Source organism: Neopsephotus bourkii, unplaced genomic scaffold (genome assembly GCF_033783945.1).
Source record: "Neopsephotus bourkii isolate Nb327-2 ecotype Australia unplaced genomic scaffold, CSIRO-AGI_Nbou_v1 NB_357, whole genome shotgun sequence".
NCBI lineage: Eukaryota > Metazoa > Chordata > Aves > Psittaciformes > Psittacidae > Neopsephotus > Neopsephotus bourkii.
Genome location: NW_026900863.1, coordinates 338,113 through 355,467, shown reverse-complemented (window position 1 = coordinate 355,467; position 17,355 = coordinate 338,113). Strand labels below are relative to the sequence as shown.

Here is a 17,355-nt window from a genome sequence, read left to right as displayed (position 1 = left end):
GCCATCTGAGGGGAAATTGTGTTTTAACCTGATTAGAACATACAAGTCTTTTTCAGAAATGTTTATAAAAATGAAATCACTGTCGTTTTATTTTAAAAATTAAATACCAGGAGAAGCCTTCTCTTTCAGAGGAGAAAAACCTATCTGACTTTTTTTCCTCTATTCCCTTTACGTACGTTAAACCTTTGAGACTTTGATTGTTGTCAGCTGAAGGATAAACATTCCCCAAATCCTTATTTCTGAGGAGTGTTCAGTCTGTTGCTGAGTAAATACCTTGCTTGATTCCACTCTTTATAAACACTGTGAAAGAATACGTATTCCTTCTGAAGCGCCTGGTTGTAAATCACCTATAATGGAAGCCCTCTTCTGAGCTTTTATTGCGAGGATAAACACTCTTCTAAAGTGTTTACCTGGCTTTTTCACAGCTGACTCAGTGGATCAGAGCCTTTTAATGTAGTCAGCCTGGCATGTTGTCACTAATCTCTGCAAAGCTTTTCTAATTCTTACATGATTAATAGTATAGTATGCTATTCATTGAGGAAAAAGTAAAACATATTTTTCTGTCTTGCTGCCTAATTTAGATGTTAAATTGCTAAATCCATTTACTTTCCAGGTTTAGTCTCAAAGGCAAATAATGCCAGTATTGAACTGTAAGCAATTGATGGACAGGGAAAATACCACTTAACTCCCTCTCCTTCCCTTTATCTGAAAACCAAACCAAAATCTTTTAATTTGCAGAGATTCAACAATATTATTAAACTGTTGAAAAATAATTCCCTTTCAGAATAATCCTGTCATATTGCTGAGACTAAAAAACATCCTCAAGTTGTTTGAGGGTTTTGTTGGCTTTTCGAAAGTAATGCAACTTATTCTAACATACATAATCGACTTCCAGTTGCTTGAGCTGGTGGCTAATTGGAATCACCTAAATAAGGTAAAAACACAGAGATAATAAAAACATGCATGTAAAGTTGGCCCCCAAAACATGAAATGAATGCATACTGGCAAAGAAGAAACAAAAAGAGGTAGTTGAAAGTGATGGTGACTGGTGCCAGAGGTGTCATCCTTTACTGCTCATCACCAACACCTACCTCACCATCAGGCAAGGCCAGAGAGCTCAGTTTTGTTCCTCAAAACTACTGGACTGTTCCTGGGTCTGTGCTGACACACGTGGAGCTAGTTTTGACATTTTCTGTAATCACAGCCAGCTTGCTCATGATCCCTATGGTTAGGTCATAGGTGAGAGAGCTGAGCAGACCAGACGTGCGAAACGTGGTTTGACTGCATTTTTCCTGGTTACCCCAAGCTTTTATCTTAGTTTCTTTCATAATTCTATCGTTATTCTGTCTTCTGTACCCATTTCTTCCACCCATAGCCCAGAATTGGTAGTTCCCTATTGCACTTGTTCTATCTGGTTGGCTGGATTGTCTTGCTAAGATTTAGTGAGAATACTATTTTGCTCCAGCATGAGGTTCCACATGCCCAGAAGAGTCATTCAAGGGATGTGCTTGATGTTCCCTGTCTGTTACATCCTTGCAATCAAAAGGAAAAATGAGTATAGGGAAGCATATTTGATATATAGTTATGGGCAAATTTAAGTAGCTCTTAACACTCGTATCATTCTCATGAGCGAATGATAGTGTAGACCTGTCTGCTGTCCTGCTAAAATCACTTACTGTCGAATGTAAAATATCTACTTGTACAGTATCAGCATGTTTAGAACTACTGCTGTTTTGTAAACTGATGATAGTGATTTACTTTGTATTATTCAATTTAAAAAGAAATAGAGTTAAGCACTGGTTTAGAAATACAGCAGAGCTCTCCTATGAAATATGTATTTTCAAATCTCTCACTTGTTGTTATTGATGGTGATTCAATTCCACCATGAATAGTATTTCTAGTTTATATGCAGGACTGTTTTGGTTGAGAGCACGATGAGTGCCAGGTTCTGCAGGCTTTACTTTGGCAAGACTTACAACTTTAAACTGCGCTTTGTTCCTGCAGTGTCTTAGCACCCTACCCTGTTGAATTAGGCCCTGGGATGCTCACTGGTCCAGTGGGAGCAGAGATGTGGTGCTCCAGCTCATTTCTCTGAGCTGTTAGATCATTCTCTGCTCCTGCTGCTAAGTCAGCAGGCTGCTGTGGAAGATGCAGTCATAGGAGACCACTTGTATCTCCTTTGCCTGTAAATGTTTCTTCAGTGTTTACTTCAAAACACTCTTAGCAAAATACAGTTAGTTTTTAGATGTCAGAGGGTTAATAGTGTCAGCACAGGGCTTAAGGAGTTAAACAGACACAGATCAAAATACTTCAGTGTCTGGAGGGATGTGTTTAAATGAACGCTGCAAGGTTGGCAGGCCTCCAAATTAACAGAGTTTAAAGAATTCAAGGTACATTTAATTGGATCCTTCTAATCCCTTTTCCCTCAGAATGAGCATTTTAACAGTTTAATTCATTTTTCAACCCCCACACATCCCTACTCCAGTGGCCCATCTAAAATAAATACTGTGAACTATAAAAGGCCTAGACACTTTCTGGCTGAAGTCAGTGGCAACAGGATGGACTCCTAAATGCCTCACTCATTTGAATCTGATGTTTGAAACGGCAGAGGGTATCGGCTGGGGCTAGACCTTGCACCCAGCAGGTTAAACCTCTGCATGTTTAGAAGGAGATGCAGTTGGCATTGGCATCCCAAGGAACCAGCGGTTTAAACCTGTGGCTCTGGCCAGGATTACAGAAGAGAGCTGGGAGCAGCACAGCTGACAGTGTTGAAGTCACAGGCCCCCCCAGACTTGGGTGCAAGGGGTATCTCAGACATCAGCCACGGAAAGGGTGTACTGCTGGTCTACAGAGGAAGGGCAGTGTAAGTGAAGACCAAGGACCAGGACACAGTTATCATAATGATGCTACATGAAGCAAGACAAATCCTCTTTTACAGCAGCAGCACAGCAGGTGACACCTACCAGCAAAATAACTTACATAAATCAGACAGACCTATTTACTCTGCAAGTAGGTTGAAGCTTTTAATCTCTCTTACTTACAGAAACAGTAAGCAAAGATGTGGTTTTTGCTTCTACTTTTCAACAGTATCCTCCTTTGCTGTTACGACTTTCTGTTTCAGGGACATTTATGAAATATTTGGGTAGTGACTGTTGTGTTGTTGCTAGCCATATTAAATGTACTCTAACCTACTTGAATGATTAGTTGTTAAGCAAGATGACTAATTAGCTGTTGTACAATCTCCCTTTACTGTGTTTAATGGCCTTTTTTCATTGCTTGCCACCTGACAGTGATTGTAACCTGTTTGGGGCAGAGAAATACTACTTGAGGAAAACCCGAAGAGTAGCTCCACTTGACTTAACCTCACCTTTTCAGCAAGCAGGTCAAACCAGAATTCCAGAATTACAGGATCCAAATGGGAAACAAAACACCAGGAAAACATCAACCCTCATCCTGCACTTCCCAGGACACAGAGGGCAGCTGCATTCATGCAGTTGTGAATGAAGCTCACTGGAGTTCACAGGATCTTTGGTACATCAGGCTACCTAGTTCCTCAAAAGCAAAGGTTTAATACCTCTGTGTGTTAATAAAAGCAATCTTCAAAACTAGTCAGTTCACATGTCAAAAATAGATTTGTTGATGTATCGATTAGCCTAATATCAGCGATTATTAAAGTTGAGCTCTCCAAGCACTGTAAAATGTCATTATTAATTATTATTGTATGGAAACCATTTCAAAAACTCTTTCATTCTTTACACAGATACAATTGTCTCCTCCAGCTGTTGTGCTAGTTTAGACTACATTGTCACCTACCTCTTCAAGCACCTTGCTAAAGAAGGCAAGAAGACTCGAAGAGGTAGAGAGATTTCACAGGATGGACAAAGATTGCTTCATTTCATGCAGCAGAACCCAGAAGTTCTACAGCAGGTGAATTAGTAGTCTTTTTTATGGGGTGTTACTATGTTTCTGAATTTTCCTGATGTTTGTGGCACTGAACACCAGGGCAGCATTGGCTATTAGTAAGAGAGCAAACCTTGCTATGCTGCTATGCAGCCCTGAGTGGCTTCTGCCAGGTTCTCATGACAATCAAGGATTGAAGGTATTTTTTGTCATAGTGGAAAGCATAGGCACTATATCTGGCTGTACAGTATCTTAAAACTTGGTGCTTCATTTTTACTCATAAGAACAGGTGTGGGAGATCATTGATACAGCTCTACAGACAAATGGGAAGGAAAGTTCTCTCAAGTATTTTAGGATAAAGAAGATCAAATTCTGGCATTGAACCACGTATTTGGTGATGAAATGTGTACATTGAATGGCTAAATGCTGTCATGTTTGAATATTTTATTTTCCGTAGGTGACTCAGTGGGATTTTTTCTGTTAAAGGTAAATACAATAGAAATTAGATCTTCTGAAAAGGAAGTGGTGGCTGTACTGCTTAGGAGAGATTTTCCCGTCCCAGCTCCATCAGGCCTATCACAGCCCAAGTACATTCCGGGGAGATCACAGTGTTCGTGGCTACGTATCTCTGTACTCACTCTGTGCCACATTCCCTTAAAATCTCATTAAACTATCTGACAGTGCATAGTTACAGGAGTCTCTGGATTCCTAATGCGGTTGCAAAGATGCTGTTTCAGGAGACGCATTTCACAGGTCTGGAGGCTTTTAACAAAACCAGAAGTTATTAACAAGATGCAAATGACAAAAATGTGTTTCCCTAATAGGTACAGTGGTGTTTGCAAAAAGCCTGGCATGCAGTTACCACTCTTATTGTTGTCATTTGTCTACTGTTCTAACTGAAGGTGAAAAGTAACTAATGGTAGCTAATATGTTCCTGGCAGTATATAGCATATTGTGAGATTAGTGATATTTATTATAGACATCGTTATCAGGATCCAATAATTCCATTGTCATATTGCAGATTCTTATGTTTTACTTGCCTAATAGGGGTTTTGTGGAAACTAGCACTGGAGTCAGCGTTCGGGTGCTTCAGATTCCGCAGTGTTGTACCGTACGTGCAGTGACTGGAACAGAAAGGACAGGACAGCAACGTGGCCTCTGGATTGCCCTGCCTTTGTGGCAATCTCAGTGCAATACTTTGTCTGTTAATATGCAGTAATTTTTCACTTCACAGCAAATGACTGGGTGGTGATCTGTCTTTATTAACTTCAGATTCAGTGGAATACGTTACATTTGTGTGAATGCAGGCTTTCACGTACTCTTTTAAATATTAATGGCTGGTCTCCAGTAGTCAGCATAAATATGATTTGCATTAGCACTAGTCATATCATATTGAGTGCCTCTGATGTCAACTACTCAGTGTACTAATATCTGACATCATCTCCCGAGGTCACTGACAACTTTGACCTTTATTCTCATGCACAGTTTCTGTAGTCTCAGAAGCTCTTTGAATTGATTTGAAATTTTGACTCTTCCCTTTGTGAGGCAGTAAAATTGATAATTATTCAGATGGGAACTGAGCACTGAGTGAAAAATCAATTCTGCCCGCTCTCTGCTGCGTATAAAATTACTTCTGAGTCTGCCGGACTGAACGGATGGCCAAGGTAAAAGCAGCAGGCAGGAATAGTGGAGAGGATTAGCTGGACGAAACTAATAGCCTAAAGGGATGGCTTTTGAGATGAGGGAGTGGGCCGGTTGGGGGTTATTATCAGCAATGATGGGACTCATTGATCATATGTTTACATCAGGTTTCCATTGGGTTATAAATCAGCCGTGAATAGAAACGGAACTCAAGGCCTTGCGCTTTACCAGGGGGACAACGTATTAGATTATTCTCACTTTCACACTCAGATGAAAAGTGAGACATTGATTATTCATCGGCTGGCCATTAAACACGGGTTTTATAGATGATTTGACTATCAGGGAAGCTAATGAACAAGGTTGCTGCTTCATAACCAGCAGTTTCAGTTTTCAAGACATCTGTGTCGGTTAAGTAATGCATAACCCTATTAAAAGGAATGGGTTACAAATTGCTTAACAGTGCTGAAAAACTAGACCCTAATGACTAATTGTGCTTTTGAGTTTAGAGAGGTTTGTCAGCTCTTTAAACTAAACTGATGCAACGATAACTGCAATTATTTACTAGTTAGAACAGTTCTTCCAAGTTGCATCTCTGGAAGCTGCTGGATAATTAAACTTCCCGGCAGTGCTTGGGGTTCTGCCCCTCAGCTCACAGCGTCTCGGCATGCCCTCAGAATAGGCAGGAACCTCCCAGGGCTGCTCCGCATTGCTCCCGGCCTGGCTGTGTTGGGCAGCAGGATCCAGAGAGTGGGGCAGGACCGCAGTGGGAGGTGTATGGGGCACAGTGCAGCTCTCAGGGCAGAGCCACCTTCCCACTCCTGGCTCACCTGTCTGGGATGTGAGGACATCGTGGCACCCTATGCGCCCGCACACCAGCATCCGGAACGGCACAGCGTGCTCACAGATGAGGCTGTTCAGCATCTCCATGCAGTCCAGTGCCTGAGGCTTCCACCTTCTTCAGCCTCTGCAGGAGCAGAGTTGTGTGATTAAACCCTATTAACCGTTCCTCAATTTGCTTAGATATGCCCTAGGTTGATGTGACTGTGCAGAGACAGGAGCAATAGAAAATACAGGCATGATACACCTTCCTCAGTTCCAGAGCAAGCTGTGACATCCTTCCCGGATGTAGCAGTGGCTGTTGTCAGCTTTGGCCAAGCTTTTTGATGTTCCCCTGGCAAGCAGCTTAGTCTGAGCTCAACCTGCAAACAACAGCTCCATGATGGCATCTTAAAACCAAACTGAATTAACAGTACAAAGTAATTTGGGATATATGGGTAGAAAGTGGTATTAGGTTTATTGCATTCAGCTGTTGCTGTTGCATTATGTTGTTTTATAAGCACTATAAAGGCTCCTTTTCTGTGCTGTTATGCTGGGATTGACAGGTGAAGCTGGCTTTTTATCCAGTTTATACATGAAAGTGTAAATTTTGGTTTTAAGATGCCACCTTTACCTTCTGTTAATGCTTACGTTGCTGAATTGTACACTTCAGTTAGTTAAACTTACTGGTTCAGTTTTGATACAGCAAAGTACTATTCACGTTATTTCTTTTCCAAAAATCAGTCAGTTTTGTAGCGTCTTTTTTCATCTGCAGTTCAGACAAACATTCCCAAGAGCCAGGCACAATAGGTAAAGAATCCTGCATAGTCATTGCCGAAATAATTCTGTGCTGGATATGGAAGGGGATTGAAGGTTGATTGATTAGAAACAGATCTCCATGACGTTTCAGGTTCAGTTCCTTTCCTGGCAGTTCACAAGAGTGTGAGGTGTAGGGGTAACAAGAGGGGGAAGGTGTTGCATGGTGGTTACATTCTGTGCACTGTTTCCAGGAGGATTGTGTGGGTAAGAATAAGGAGGGAGTTTGGTGAGCTTGAACATTGTACTGATGTTTGGATTAGATCCACACGATGCCAGTGACAAGACACAGCTTGCAGCCCAAGCATGGACCTCCTTCAGGCCAGTGGGTCCCTTCTAAGGGTCCAGCATTTCTGGTGGTGATGGGTGAGGAGTTCTGCAGCAGGGGGAAACTGGCAAGGATGTGGGAACTCACAGTGTGGTTGAGGCGTTGGCACAGGGTGCCCAGAGAAGCTGTGCCTGCCCCATCCTTGGCAGTTTTCAGGGCCAGGCTGGACAGGGCTTGGAGCAAGCTGCTCTAGTGGAAGGTGTCCCTGCCCAAGGCAGGGGTTGGAACTGAAATTTAAGTTCCCTTGCAACATAAACCAGTCTGGGATTCTATGAGGAGCTGGTGTTTATTGCTGCAGGGAGATGTGTTAGAGTACATGGGCTGGACAGGGATCTCTGGGAAAGGAGTGTAGATGGGAAAGTGTCTGGGTAAACAAAGGGCTCAGACGGCATGCATGATGGTACTAAGCATGGTAGTGCTGGAAAAGGGAGCAAGGATGGAGTGGGCAGACCACCAGGAACAGGAGGATGTGTGCTTTAATGGTAACAGGTAAAACCTCACCAGGCTACTCGTTGGAGTTGAGCATTTGTGGCCTGGAACATCACCACATAACAAAGATGCACGAAATGAAGCAGCCCAGCAGCACTGTGCAGCAACTGTAAAACAGAAAGTAAAGGTGCCATCTGAAATGAAAATTCAAGTGGCATTACTAAAATAAAAACATATTATAAACCACAACTTTCCTCTTTTTTCCCCTCATTTATGTAGTAAAATCAGTGGTTTGTTTTTCAGATAAACCTCAATGGCATATACAGCTAGTGTGAAGGTCTGTGCAGAAACTGAAATGAAAACCTGAAGAGGAGATGTGTTCATGATGCATGCTTCATGGCCTGTGCACAGGGACTTGCATATAAGCACATCACAGAAAGGAATCTGAATTGTACTGACAGAGGGCAGTTGTGCCAGAGGCTGAGCACCTTGAGGCACGTGTGTGAGCATATGCTGAATATTAAGAGCAGATCAACCCCACAGGTGCGATTGTTCCTGTACTTGAAATGTACTGTTTAAAGGCTGAGCTGAATTAGGACCAGAGTGCTCAGCTTTTGCCAGCTTGAGCCTTGGAAGGTTGGATACAGCAGTGAGAGGGATTTTCACTGGGACATCTGTTTGCAGCCTCTTAGCACAATTTAAAGATGTTATCCAATACTATCATAACTTTCTTTATTAATTGAAAGGAAGGGAGCTATACCAGCTGTAGCCCAAGCCAGCAGAGACTTGGGTGGCTAAGCAACAGAAAAGGCACCATATTGAGTGAGCCAAAATTTAGTCTCAAAGTCATTTATTTTAACCAGCGACAATGTGTTTGGACTCTAGTGTTTCAATTTGATTGATGGTTTAATATCATATATAATTTTTTTAATGAAGGGAACCCATTTAAATGTGTTAACATTTGCACTAGTAGTCTCCCATGTACATAACTGCATTTAATCATTACTCTGATTGTTTTTGTGGTTGTGTAATTTGTATCAGCAAAATAACTATGTCAAAGCCATCTTATCTTAATGAAAAATAGGGCTATTTCTCTTTTACATGTACTTCTCGCTGTACATGTATAAAGGCAGGAGCAGCCTCAGTCTAGAATATATTGCTCAATGTATAGCTATCACTGAGAGTGCTGTCAATTAAGAAATCAGAAAAATTAATGAGCTTAGTGTCTTTTCTAATTCAGCCTTGTTTAAAGCCTTGTTGTGATTCGTTGTCATGTGAACTCAGTAATTCAATTGTAAGAATTTTAATGTTAAAATACATCATCATTAGGGATGTATCTGAAGATTTCACGCTCTTAATAATGGTGCTAAATCAAATTGGGAACCTCCTCTTCATCATCCAAGCTGTGCTATAGTTTACACAAACAGTTTTGGGGGTGGAGAGAAGTTTAGTTCCGTGAAGTAACAAGTATTGTACAGAACTGGCGTATGGAAACAAAAAGCAGCTCTTGGGCTTGGAGCACGAACTGCTGGAGGTGTCAGTGTTGGATGCGCACCCCCGGGCTAGGCAGCTGGTGTATGTATGCTTTTGTTTAGCAGTTACTGGTTTATGTAGCCTTTAGGCCAGCACATGAAACAATCCTTCCTACAGGGTCAGCTGCTGGTCAGAAGCAAAGTAAGAAAAGACTTTGCCTTAAAATGCCTCGGCCATAATTTTAGTGCAGCTGGCACCTGCTACTGGTGCGCAGCGGGAGGGTTAGGGGTCAGAGGCAGTTGTTCTAAACTCAGTGATGGCTTAAAGGGACTTGTAGATTAATCTGCTTTATTAACTTCTGTATATTAGATAACTATTGCAGTGAATGACAGTCCGTCTTTCTGAATAAGTCCCTTCACCTCTTTCTCTTTTAAATTGGCTTTTGAGTAATGAATATTAAATAGAATACATTTCAGGGTAATTAAATGAAAACATTAGGATGATGTTGTTTTACAATCGTATCTATAAGTTTCTTGTATATTTATCTTGCATTATTACTGCTCATTGCTTTTTGCTTGCAGAACAAAAAGCATAAATGTTTCAATTAAAGAAGAGGAACTGGCTGTGTTTCTCAGTAGCCTCGTGGCTTCTGTGTCGCATAAATATTTTCAAAAACCAAATAAGTTTAAGGAGAAGTATAAAAATGCTTTATTCCTTGTTTACTGCGTGCAATGTAATACTTTACTTGGAAATGTTCGATTTCTGCTGGCCGTGGTTGTTTTCTATAAAACATTAAGAGGTGCTGGTTTGGGGAAGGGCAAAAAAAATTGCCATTCCGTAGAATCTAACTAGCGATATGAATAGCACCAATAATTTTGTAAAGTTCACATTATAATTCAAAATCCAGTTAGAAGTGATGCTTGCAGTCTGGAAAGAAAGCAATATCTTTACAAAATGGATAGGGAAAGGTAACAATCCATTCCATGATCTGCTACTGGCAGATTTGCCATGTGAGTAATGAAACTCACTCTCGCTGAACAAACCCCCTCCCTTTTCCCCATTTAAAACAAAAATGAGATTTAACATTCTAGAGTAGCAGTGGCTTACAAGGATGCTTAATTGCTGTTGGATGTGATAGCAGTGGCCCATCGAAGCGCGTAGGGGATGAGGTGATGCTTGTGGAGAGGTGAGGTGTGTGATAAGGCTGCGGTGCTCTGAGCGAACAGGAGAGTGTGTGTCAGAGTGTGCAAAGGGCTGATTCAGTGCTGAAAGCTTCCCAGTGACTGGCATAGACTACATATGTGTCCCGCTGAGCCTTGGCAGATTCCTGATTTTGAGGACTCTGGAATTGAACCTCAAAATCCACGCTTTTCCTAGGCTAATAAATGGGTGTTGGTTGGTTGGTTGGGTGGTTGGTTGGTTGGGTGGTTGGTTGGTTGTGTGCTCAGGGTGTCTGCTGAAATTGTGAGATGCAGAAACTTTGGTTGTTGCCTTTTTTCCCCCTGGTGTTTGATCGTTTGTGGTTTGCTGAAACTGGGTTCTGGTGTATTCACCTGTCTCCAGGAACCTGCACAGTTTAAAAATAAAATGCAGTTTTAAAAAATATTCCAGTGTCACAACAGACGGAGGTTTGGGAGGATTGTTAGTTTATCTCAGCTTAGCTTAGCATAGTTTAGGTTAGCTTAGTTTAACTTGAGTACATCCTCCTAGCGCTTGGCTGGGCCCATCAGGGTAAGCCAGTTTAGTTCTTCAGAGAGCACCACACACAAAGGACTACTGCACAACATGGGATTTGACCTTTCAGCATAACCACGTTTCTGAATCTGTGATTTGTTTCCCTTTAAAAAGAAAAAAGGAAAAAGAAATAAAAAAAATTAAAAATGAAGTGTGTGCAACCATTCTTTAAAATCTCTTTAGCGTGACAAGTAAAGTAATCTTCCATTGATACTTAAAAGTCCATCTACAGAAACTCAGGCAGAATGTTAGAGAGACGCAATATCTATTGAAATGTTGAGTGTCAAACTGCCAGGGTAATGTATTTAGTATGAAATATAATATTCAGTGCATTTTGTTTTGATGACTGCATGAAATAGCCTTGTGCTCTTATCCTTTGTTGTTGTGAAAGATGATATTCACTAAGAAGTGTTGGTGACTATTCAGGACACAGTAGCAATATGCTTATTACCATCTTTATCATCTGTCTTTTATGTTTATTTGCAATAGCTTTGGTTACAGTTCAGTTCTTCAGGATAACAAGAATACTTTTAATTGTTCCACGAAAGAAATCAGAATCAATTTGTGAACAGTTTGAATCAGAAGAAGCTGGAAATCTGTCAGGCAGTCGGTAATTAATTCTTAGATTAGGCTTTTTAAGTTCTGTGTTAGCATATTACTCCACTCCAGTGGAATGGAGGACATCGCTTTTCTTTATGGACGATCCTTGAACAGTGGTTAGAGCCAAGCTTCTAGGTTTCTTACTCTCTGATTGCCTTCAAGGTGTGGTTTAAAAGCCCAGCCTTCCTCCCTGTCCCCACTGATTATCTCCGTATCAGTGCTAAACTAAGGTAAATATGGGTAAAATGATTACCCTGGTTCTAATTTTCTCTGTACTACTGGTTACTGTTGCTGTGTGGGGGATGCCTCTGAGTCTGCTGCTGGCAGGCATCCACATGGCTTGAGCCTACGCTCAAGCTGCCTGCGAATCCCAGCTGCCTCATGGCAAGCAGCAGCGGGGCTCTGGAGAAAGAGATCTGCAAACCTCTCAGTGAGGCTGCATGGCTGGGTGGGTTATGTGATAGGTGCTAGGTTGGACTTGACATGGAGGTGAGTGTGAGCTTAAGCCCAGTTTAAGGATTGCTCCTTGGTGCGTGGGGTTTGCATCCCTGAGGGTTGCACTGAGCGCACTTGCACACAGTGTCAGCACGAGTCTAGTTCACATTCAGGGATAAGCACATGCTCAGTGTGAGATACTTGAAGTTCCTTGAATGAAGGATTTAGAGCTGATCTGGTGCTCAGCCTTTTCCTTCATTCTGGAATATTTCTGTAGATTAAGTTTGTGATTAGCCTCAGATTGGTTTTAGACTAAATGATTTTATTTTTCCAGTAACAGCATTTTCCGACCTTGTCTTCCCAAACCGTTTGACTGGCATTTTGGAAGGCCTTCCTGTAATAGAGGTTTTAGAAAACTAATGATGCAGCAGGCAAAGATCCCAGTTCCGATGCTGAAATACTGGTGCAACGCTGAAAATGTCCAGATGCTTTTGTGCATCAACTCCCAGCACTTGATGCAAGCGAAGGCACCGGTGAATTTCTCAGGAGCTGGAGAAGGGTGATGGCTCACATTTGAGGAATTTAACGAAGATGCATACTGAAAAGCCATAGTGTCAGTTAAGGGGAAGGCTAAAAGGTTTAGACATAGGACCATTTACATTCCTGAAGGTAGACTCTTGCTGGAAGGCGCTGGTTTATGTAATGTTCATGTTCTCTCCTCCCAAGAGGATTAAATAATCTGTAACCAGTCATTTGCTCAGAGGTGCTGGTAGTAGACACAGAGTTTGCACTTTCTGTGTCAGCTTTCAGTAACAGTGCTGAATGTGCAAGCAAGGGAGAGACCTCTTACCATGCACACTGGAAAAATGCCTAAGGATCTTCTGAAGCAGGACCTAAACCTAACTGCTGCTACACGTACTGCTAAAAGCAGAGGGCAACGTGTCTTACATTTCTTTAAGGTTTTAAAGAGCTCAGCCTTCTGCACCACACCAACCTGAAGTGCAGATTACAGCATGTTGTGCGTTCTTAGTCAAAGTTCTGTCATCTTTATAAACAGCTGTAATGCTGTAGAGTTACAGCTGCTTGTTCAGAAATGGCTGAATCTTAAATAAACATCTGAGGTTAATTTAAAATGACAGTACTAGAATCTGTAACTGAAAATCTCTCATTGCTACCAGCTAAGAAATGCAGATTAAGGGTTGATGTCACAATCTTAAATTATTCCAGCCTGAGGTGGAATAATTTGCTGTCTATTGGGGAGGACAGATGGATAGACAAAAAGAAGCTGTGCAGATACATGAGTTTGTAAACATCTGTCAGCTACACCAGATATCCAAATACAAAATCTAGCACTTCAGGCAGCATATGAGTATGTGACATTCAACAGAGGGTTTACATGAAATGCAGCACAGACAGAAGTAAGTCAGCACACCCTGGAAGGTAATAATTAATGAAATGTATGCCCTCCTCCTTGCAGAAAGAGGAGCCATTCCATTCATCAGGCATTTTCAGTGTTGCTGCAGTTAACTGTTTCATTTCCAGTATTTAATGTAGCCAAGCCTCAGACTAGGCAAAATGCTCTATATGTGAGCCTTACTGATTTACTGTAGGTGAGTCTATAGCAGCCATGTGGCAGCTCTTCTCCATCCCTGATGGATGCCAGCTCACTCAGGAGCATGGTCTCCCTTGGGAGAGAGGGACCCAGTTCTGATAGGTGAGACTGGACCCAAGTATTACAGTCTTTCACAGAAAAATTCAGATGCAGCTGTAATTTGAAAATACATTTGTCAGAATATGCCATCAAATAAGAGGGAAGATACTAAAATTCCTGTCTGAAACATGCTAGTGTAGGGCAGAGTCTCACTATGACCAGCTCATGTGCAGATGTAGCTGCTGCCCATATCCCAGCTGTGCTGTGTTTATTCCCTCTTGTAGCACAAGCATCTGCTTTCTGATCCTGCCAGCTGCTTGAAAGGTATTTCACAACTGGCTAAAGGTAGGAAAGGGTGAGGGTAAGCCTTTGCTTTGAAAAGTCCACTTTGCACTAGTAAGTCTATGTTCTTGTGCTGTTAGCATACAACAGTTTATTTTAACAAGGAAAAAATTGAACTTTTCAGTAGACCAGGTGTAGTGAATATAGCAGGCACATTGAGGTGCTTGCCTTTAGAATTAAGCCATCATCCTAGATGTGTCGTATGAGTATGTTCCTGTTTCTCTTTCAGGTATAAAATTGGGTTTGACATAAGTTAGTACAATCTTCTTTTACTGCTCTTTCTGCTGGCTCATGATTTGGACCTATTTCAGGTGACTCTTCCCATACTCAGCCCTTTGGCCACTTCTAAAGACTTATCCAGGGAAATGTCAAGCTCCATGCTACCTGTAACTGTTCCTTTTTTAAATGCAAAGCCATCCCTTTGCCATCCCTTTTCCATCCCTTCAGAACATCAGGAGAAAAGCCTCTCCCAGCAGGACATAGCATATAACTGATAGGAATACCCTGTAAAAGATACACCTAAATCGTATTTCAGTCCATCAGCCTCAGGCATATATTAGCCCATGGTATGCAGCATCTCACCCACATATCTTGTCCTGACACCAGGACTGGGGTTTTTTCAGCCATTTATACCCTAACTTTTCATGAAAGGAAACAAAAAGGCCAGACCCAATTGCAAATGGGCATCTGAGATTGGGTCCCTCACAGTTTTGAGCTTCAGCTGTTGAATTGTGGCATTTTAGTTATTAATTTTTAATTATATATAGTGGAAGTACGTATAAATAGGGTGAAATGCTGGATTCTGTGAACAGGAATCTGGAAGAATCTAGCCTGTACGGGCTTGGTCTGAGGGTGGCTTAGAAGGCTCAGAGCAGAGGCTGTTGAGATGAGCTCTGTGGTTCTGGTAGCCAGTTTTGTGGACCGCCTGTGTTTCCTGGCTGATGCCCTTTCCTCTCCCTCCTGCCCTTCCTCTCTGCTTCCACAACTCCTTCTCCTCTCTTCCTATACCCTGCAAGAGGGTCTCCAAAAGGAAAGGTGCTGTAATGTAACTGGGCCCATTACTCAGTGCTGCTTCACAACTTGTTTAAAGCTCTGTGTTGGTCTCATGTGATTTCTTAATGCAGGGGGACAAGCCAAGTGATTCTTAATCTCTCACATACAGCAAATCTCAACTGATCTGCTGTTTCTAACAGTTGAATATTTTTAGTTCAGGAATTATGGGCTGGTTCTCACTTCCATGATAAAGGCTTTAGTTTTCTTACTTCATCTGGAAATCTCAGCTTTGAACATGAAAAAAAATCAATGTGAAGTCAGGCTTTCTGGTAAAATCACACACACACACAATCACACACAGAACCCCAAGGGTTGGAAGGGACCTCAAGAGATCATCTGGTCCAACCCCCCTGCAAGAGCAGGGTAACCCAGAGTACATCACACAGGAACTTGTCCAGGCGGGCCTTGAATATCTCCAACGTAGGAGACTCCACAACCCCCCTGGGCAACCTGTTCCAGTGCTCTGTCACTCTCACAGTAAAGAAGTTTTTCCTGATGTTCACATGGAACCTCCTATGCTCCAGTTTACACCCATTGCCCCTTGTCCTATCACTGGACATCACTGGAAAAAACCTAGCTCCATCATCCTGACACCCACCCGTTACATATTTGTAAACACTGATGAGGTCACCCCTCAGTCTCCGCCAAGCTGAAGAGACCCAGCTCCTTCAGCCTCTCCTCATAAAGGAGATGTTCCACTGCCTTCATCATCTTTGTGGCTCTGCGCTGGACTCCTTCAAGCAATTCCCTGTCCTTCTTGAACTGAGGGGCCCAGAACTGGACACAATATTCCAGATGCAGCCTCACCAAGGCAGAATAGAGGGGGAGGAGAACCTCTCTTGACCTACTAACCACCCCCTTTCTAATACACCCTAGGATGCCATTGGCCTTCTTGGCCACAAAGGCAGTGTTGGCTCATGGTCATCCTCCTGTCCACCAAGACCCCCAGGTCCCTTTCCCCTTCACTACTTTCCAGCAGGTCAGTCCCCAACCTGTACTGGTACATGGGGTTGTTCTTCCCCAGATGCAAGACTCTACTCTTGCCCAATTCTCCAGCCTGTCCAGGTCTCACTGAATGGCAGCACAGCCTTCTGCTGTGTCAGCCACTCCTCCCAGTTTAGTGTCATCAGCAAACTTGCTGAGAGTACACTCAGTTCCCTCATCCAGGTCATTGATGAAAATATTAAACAGCACTGGTCCCAGCACCGACCCCTGAGGTACTCCACTAGTCACAGACCTCCAGCTAGATTCTCCCCCATTAACCACAACTCTCTGCCTTCTTCCTTCCAACCAGTTCTTGATCCACCTCACTACCTGATCATCAAGCCCACACTTCCTAAGCTTATCTATGAGGATGCTGTGGGAGACAGTATCAAATGCCCTACTGAAATCAAGAAATATATAAATATTTTAAAACAACAGATTAAAATTTAAGGTGTTTAATAATCTTGGAGCAGTTAAATCTTCCTGGTATTATTAGTAAATGACGATCCATTTATTGATATAGGAAGAATTTGATGCTGAAAGAGCTGAGAATTCCAAAGGACATTTAAATTAGTAATCACAGCTCCTAAATTAAGAGTGAACTGTCTGGAGCTGGAGCTATAAAACCTTACTGAATTTCATATGCTAAACAACAAAAAAATCTGAATCTTTTTCAGATCCCAATGAACAAATGAGTATTATTACCAGCCAAGTGCTTGGTTAAAAGCTATGCATGTTCCTGACCATTCTGAATCCTTTGTAAATGAATACATACTGCTGTCTTCGGTGTTAATATAATGTTATTTATGTTAACATGTGATTAGTTGCAGCAGAATAAAATATTCATCCCAACATATGGGAGAAAGAAATGAGTTACAAGACCTGCAGTGATGCAAGTGCTCTCTAGTGATAACATGGAGCAGCAAAAAAAGCCTTCTTGATGGAAAGGCAGCTTCTTTTCCAGCTTCCTTTAGAAAAAAGTTTTCATAATGAGGGTTATCTTGACCAACATTTTCCTCCTCCACCCAAGAAAGAAAGAGGTTCTGAAGGAGAAGAAGCTCTAAAGAATTAATTTATTGGAAGAACGGTTCTTTATTCTTGCCTGTTCTGTCAATAGTTCCTTTTGTAAAGAACAAATGTGTCAGGAGAAACA

At 42.0% G+C, this 17,355-nt stretch overlaps 1 protein-coding gene across 1 annotated transcript in view; it reads left to right on the top strand.

Moving 5' to 3' along the window:
• RANBP17 (RAN binding protein 17) overlaps window positions 1-17,355 on the top strand; it is a 154,156-nt gene that overhangs the window by 126,353 nt on the left and 10,448 nt on the right. The window contains exon 25 of the mRNA XM_061348402.1: window positions 3,761-3,927. Within this exon, the coding sequence (XP_061204386.1) occupies window positions 3,761-3,927 (167 nt within the window). The remainder of the gene's footprint in view (window positions 1-3,760; window positions 3,928-17,355) is intronic.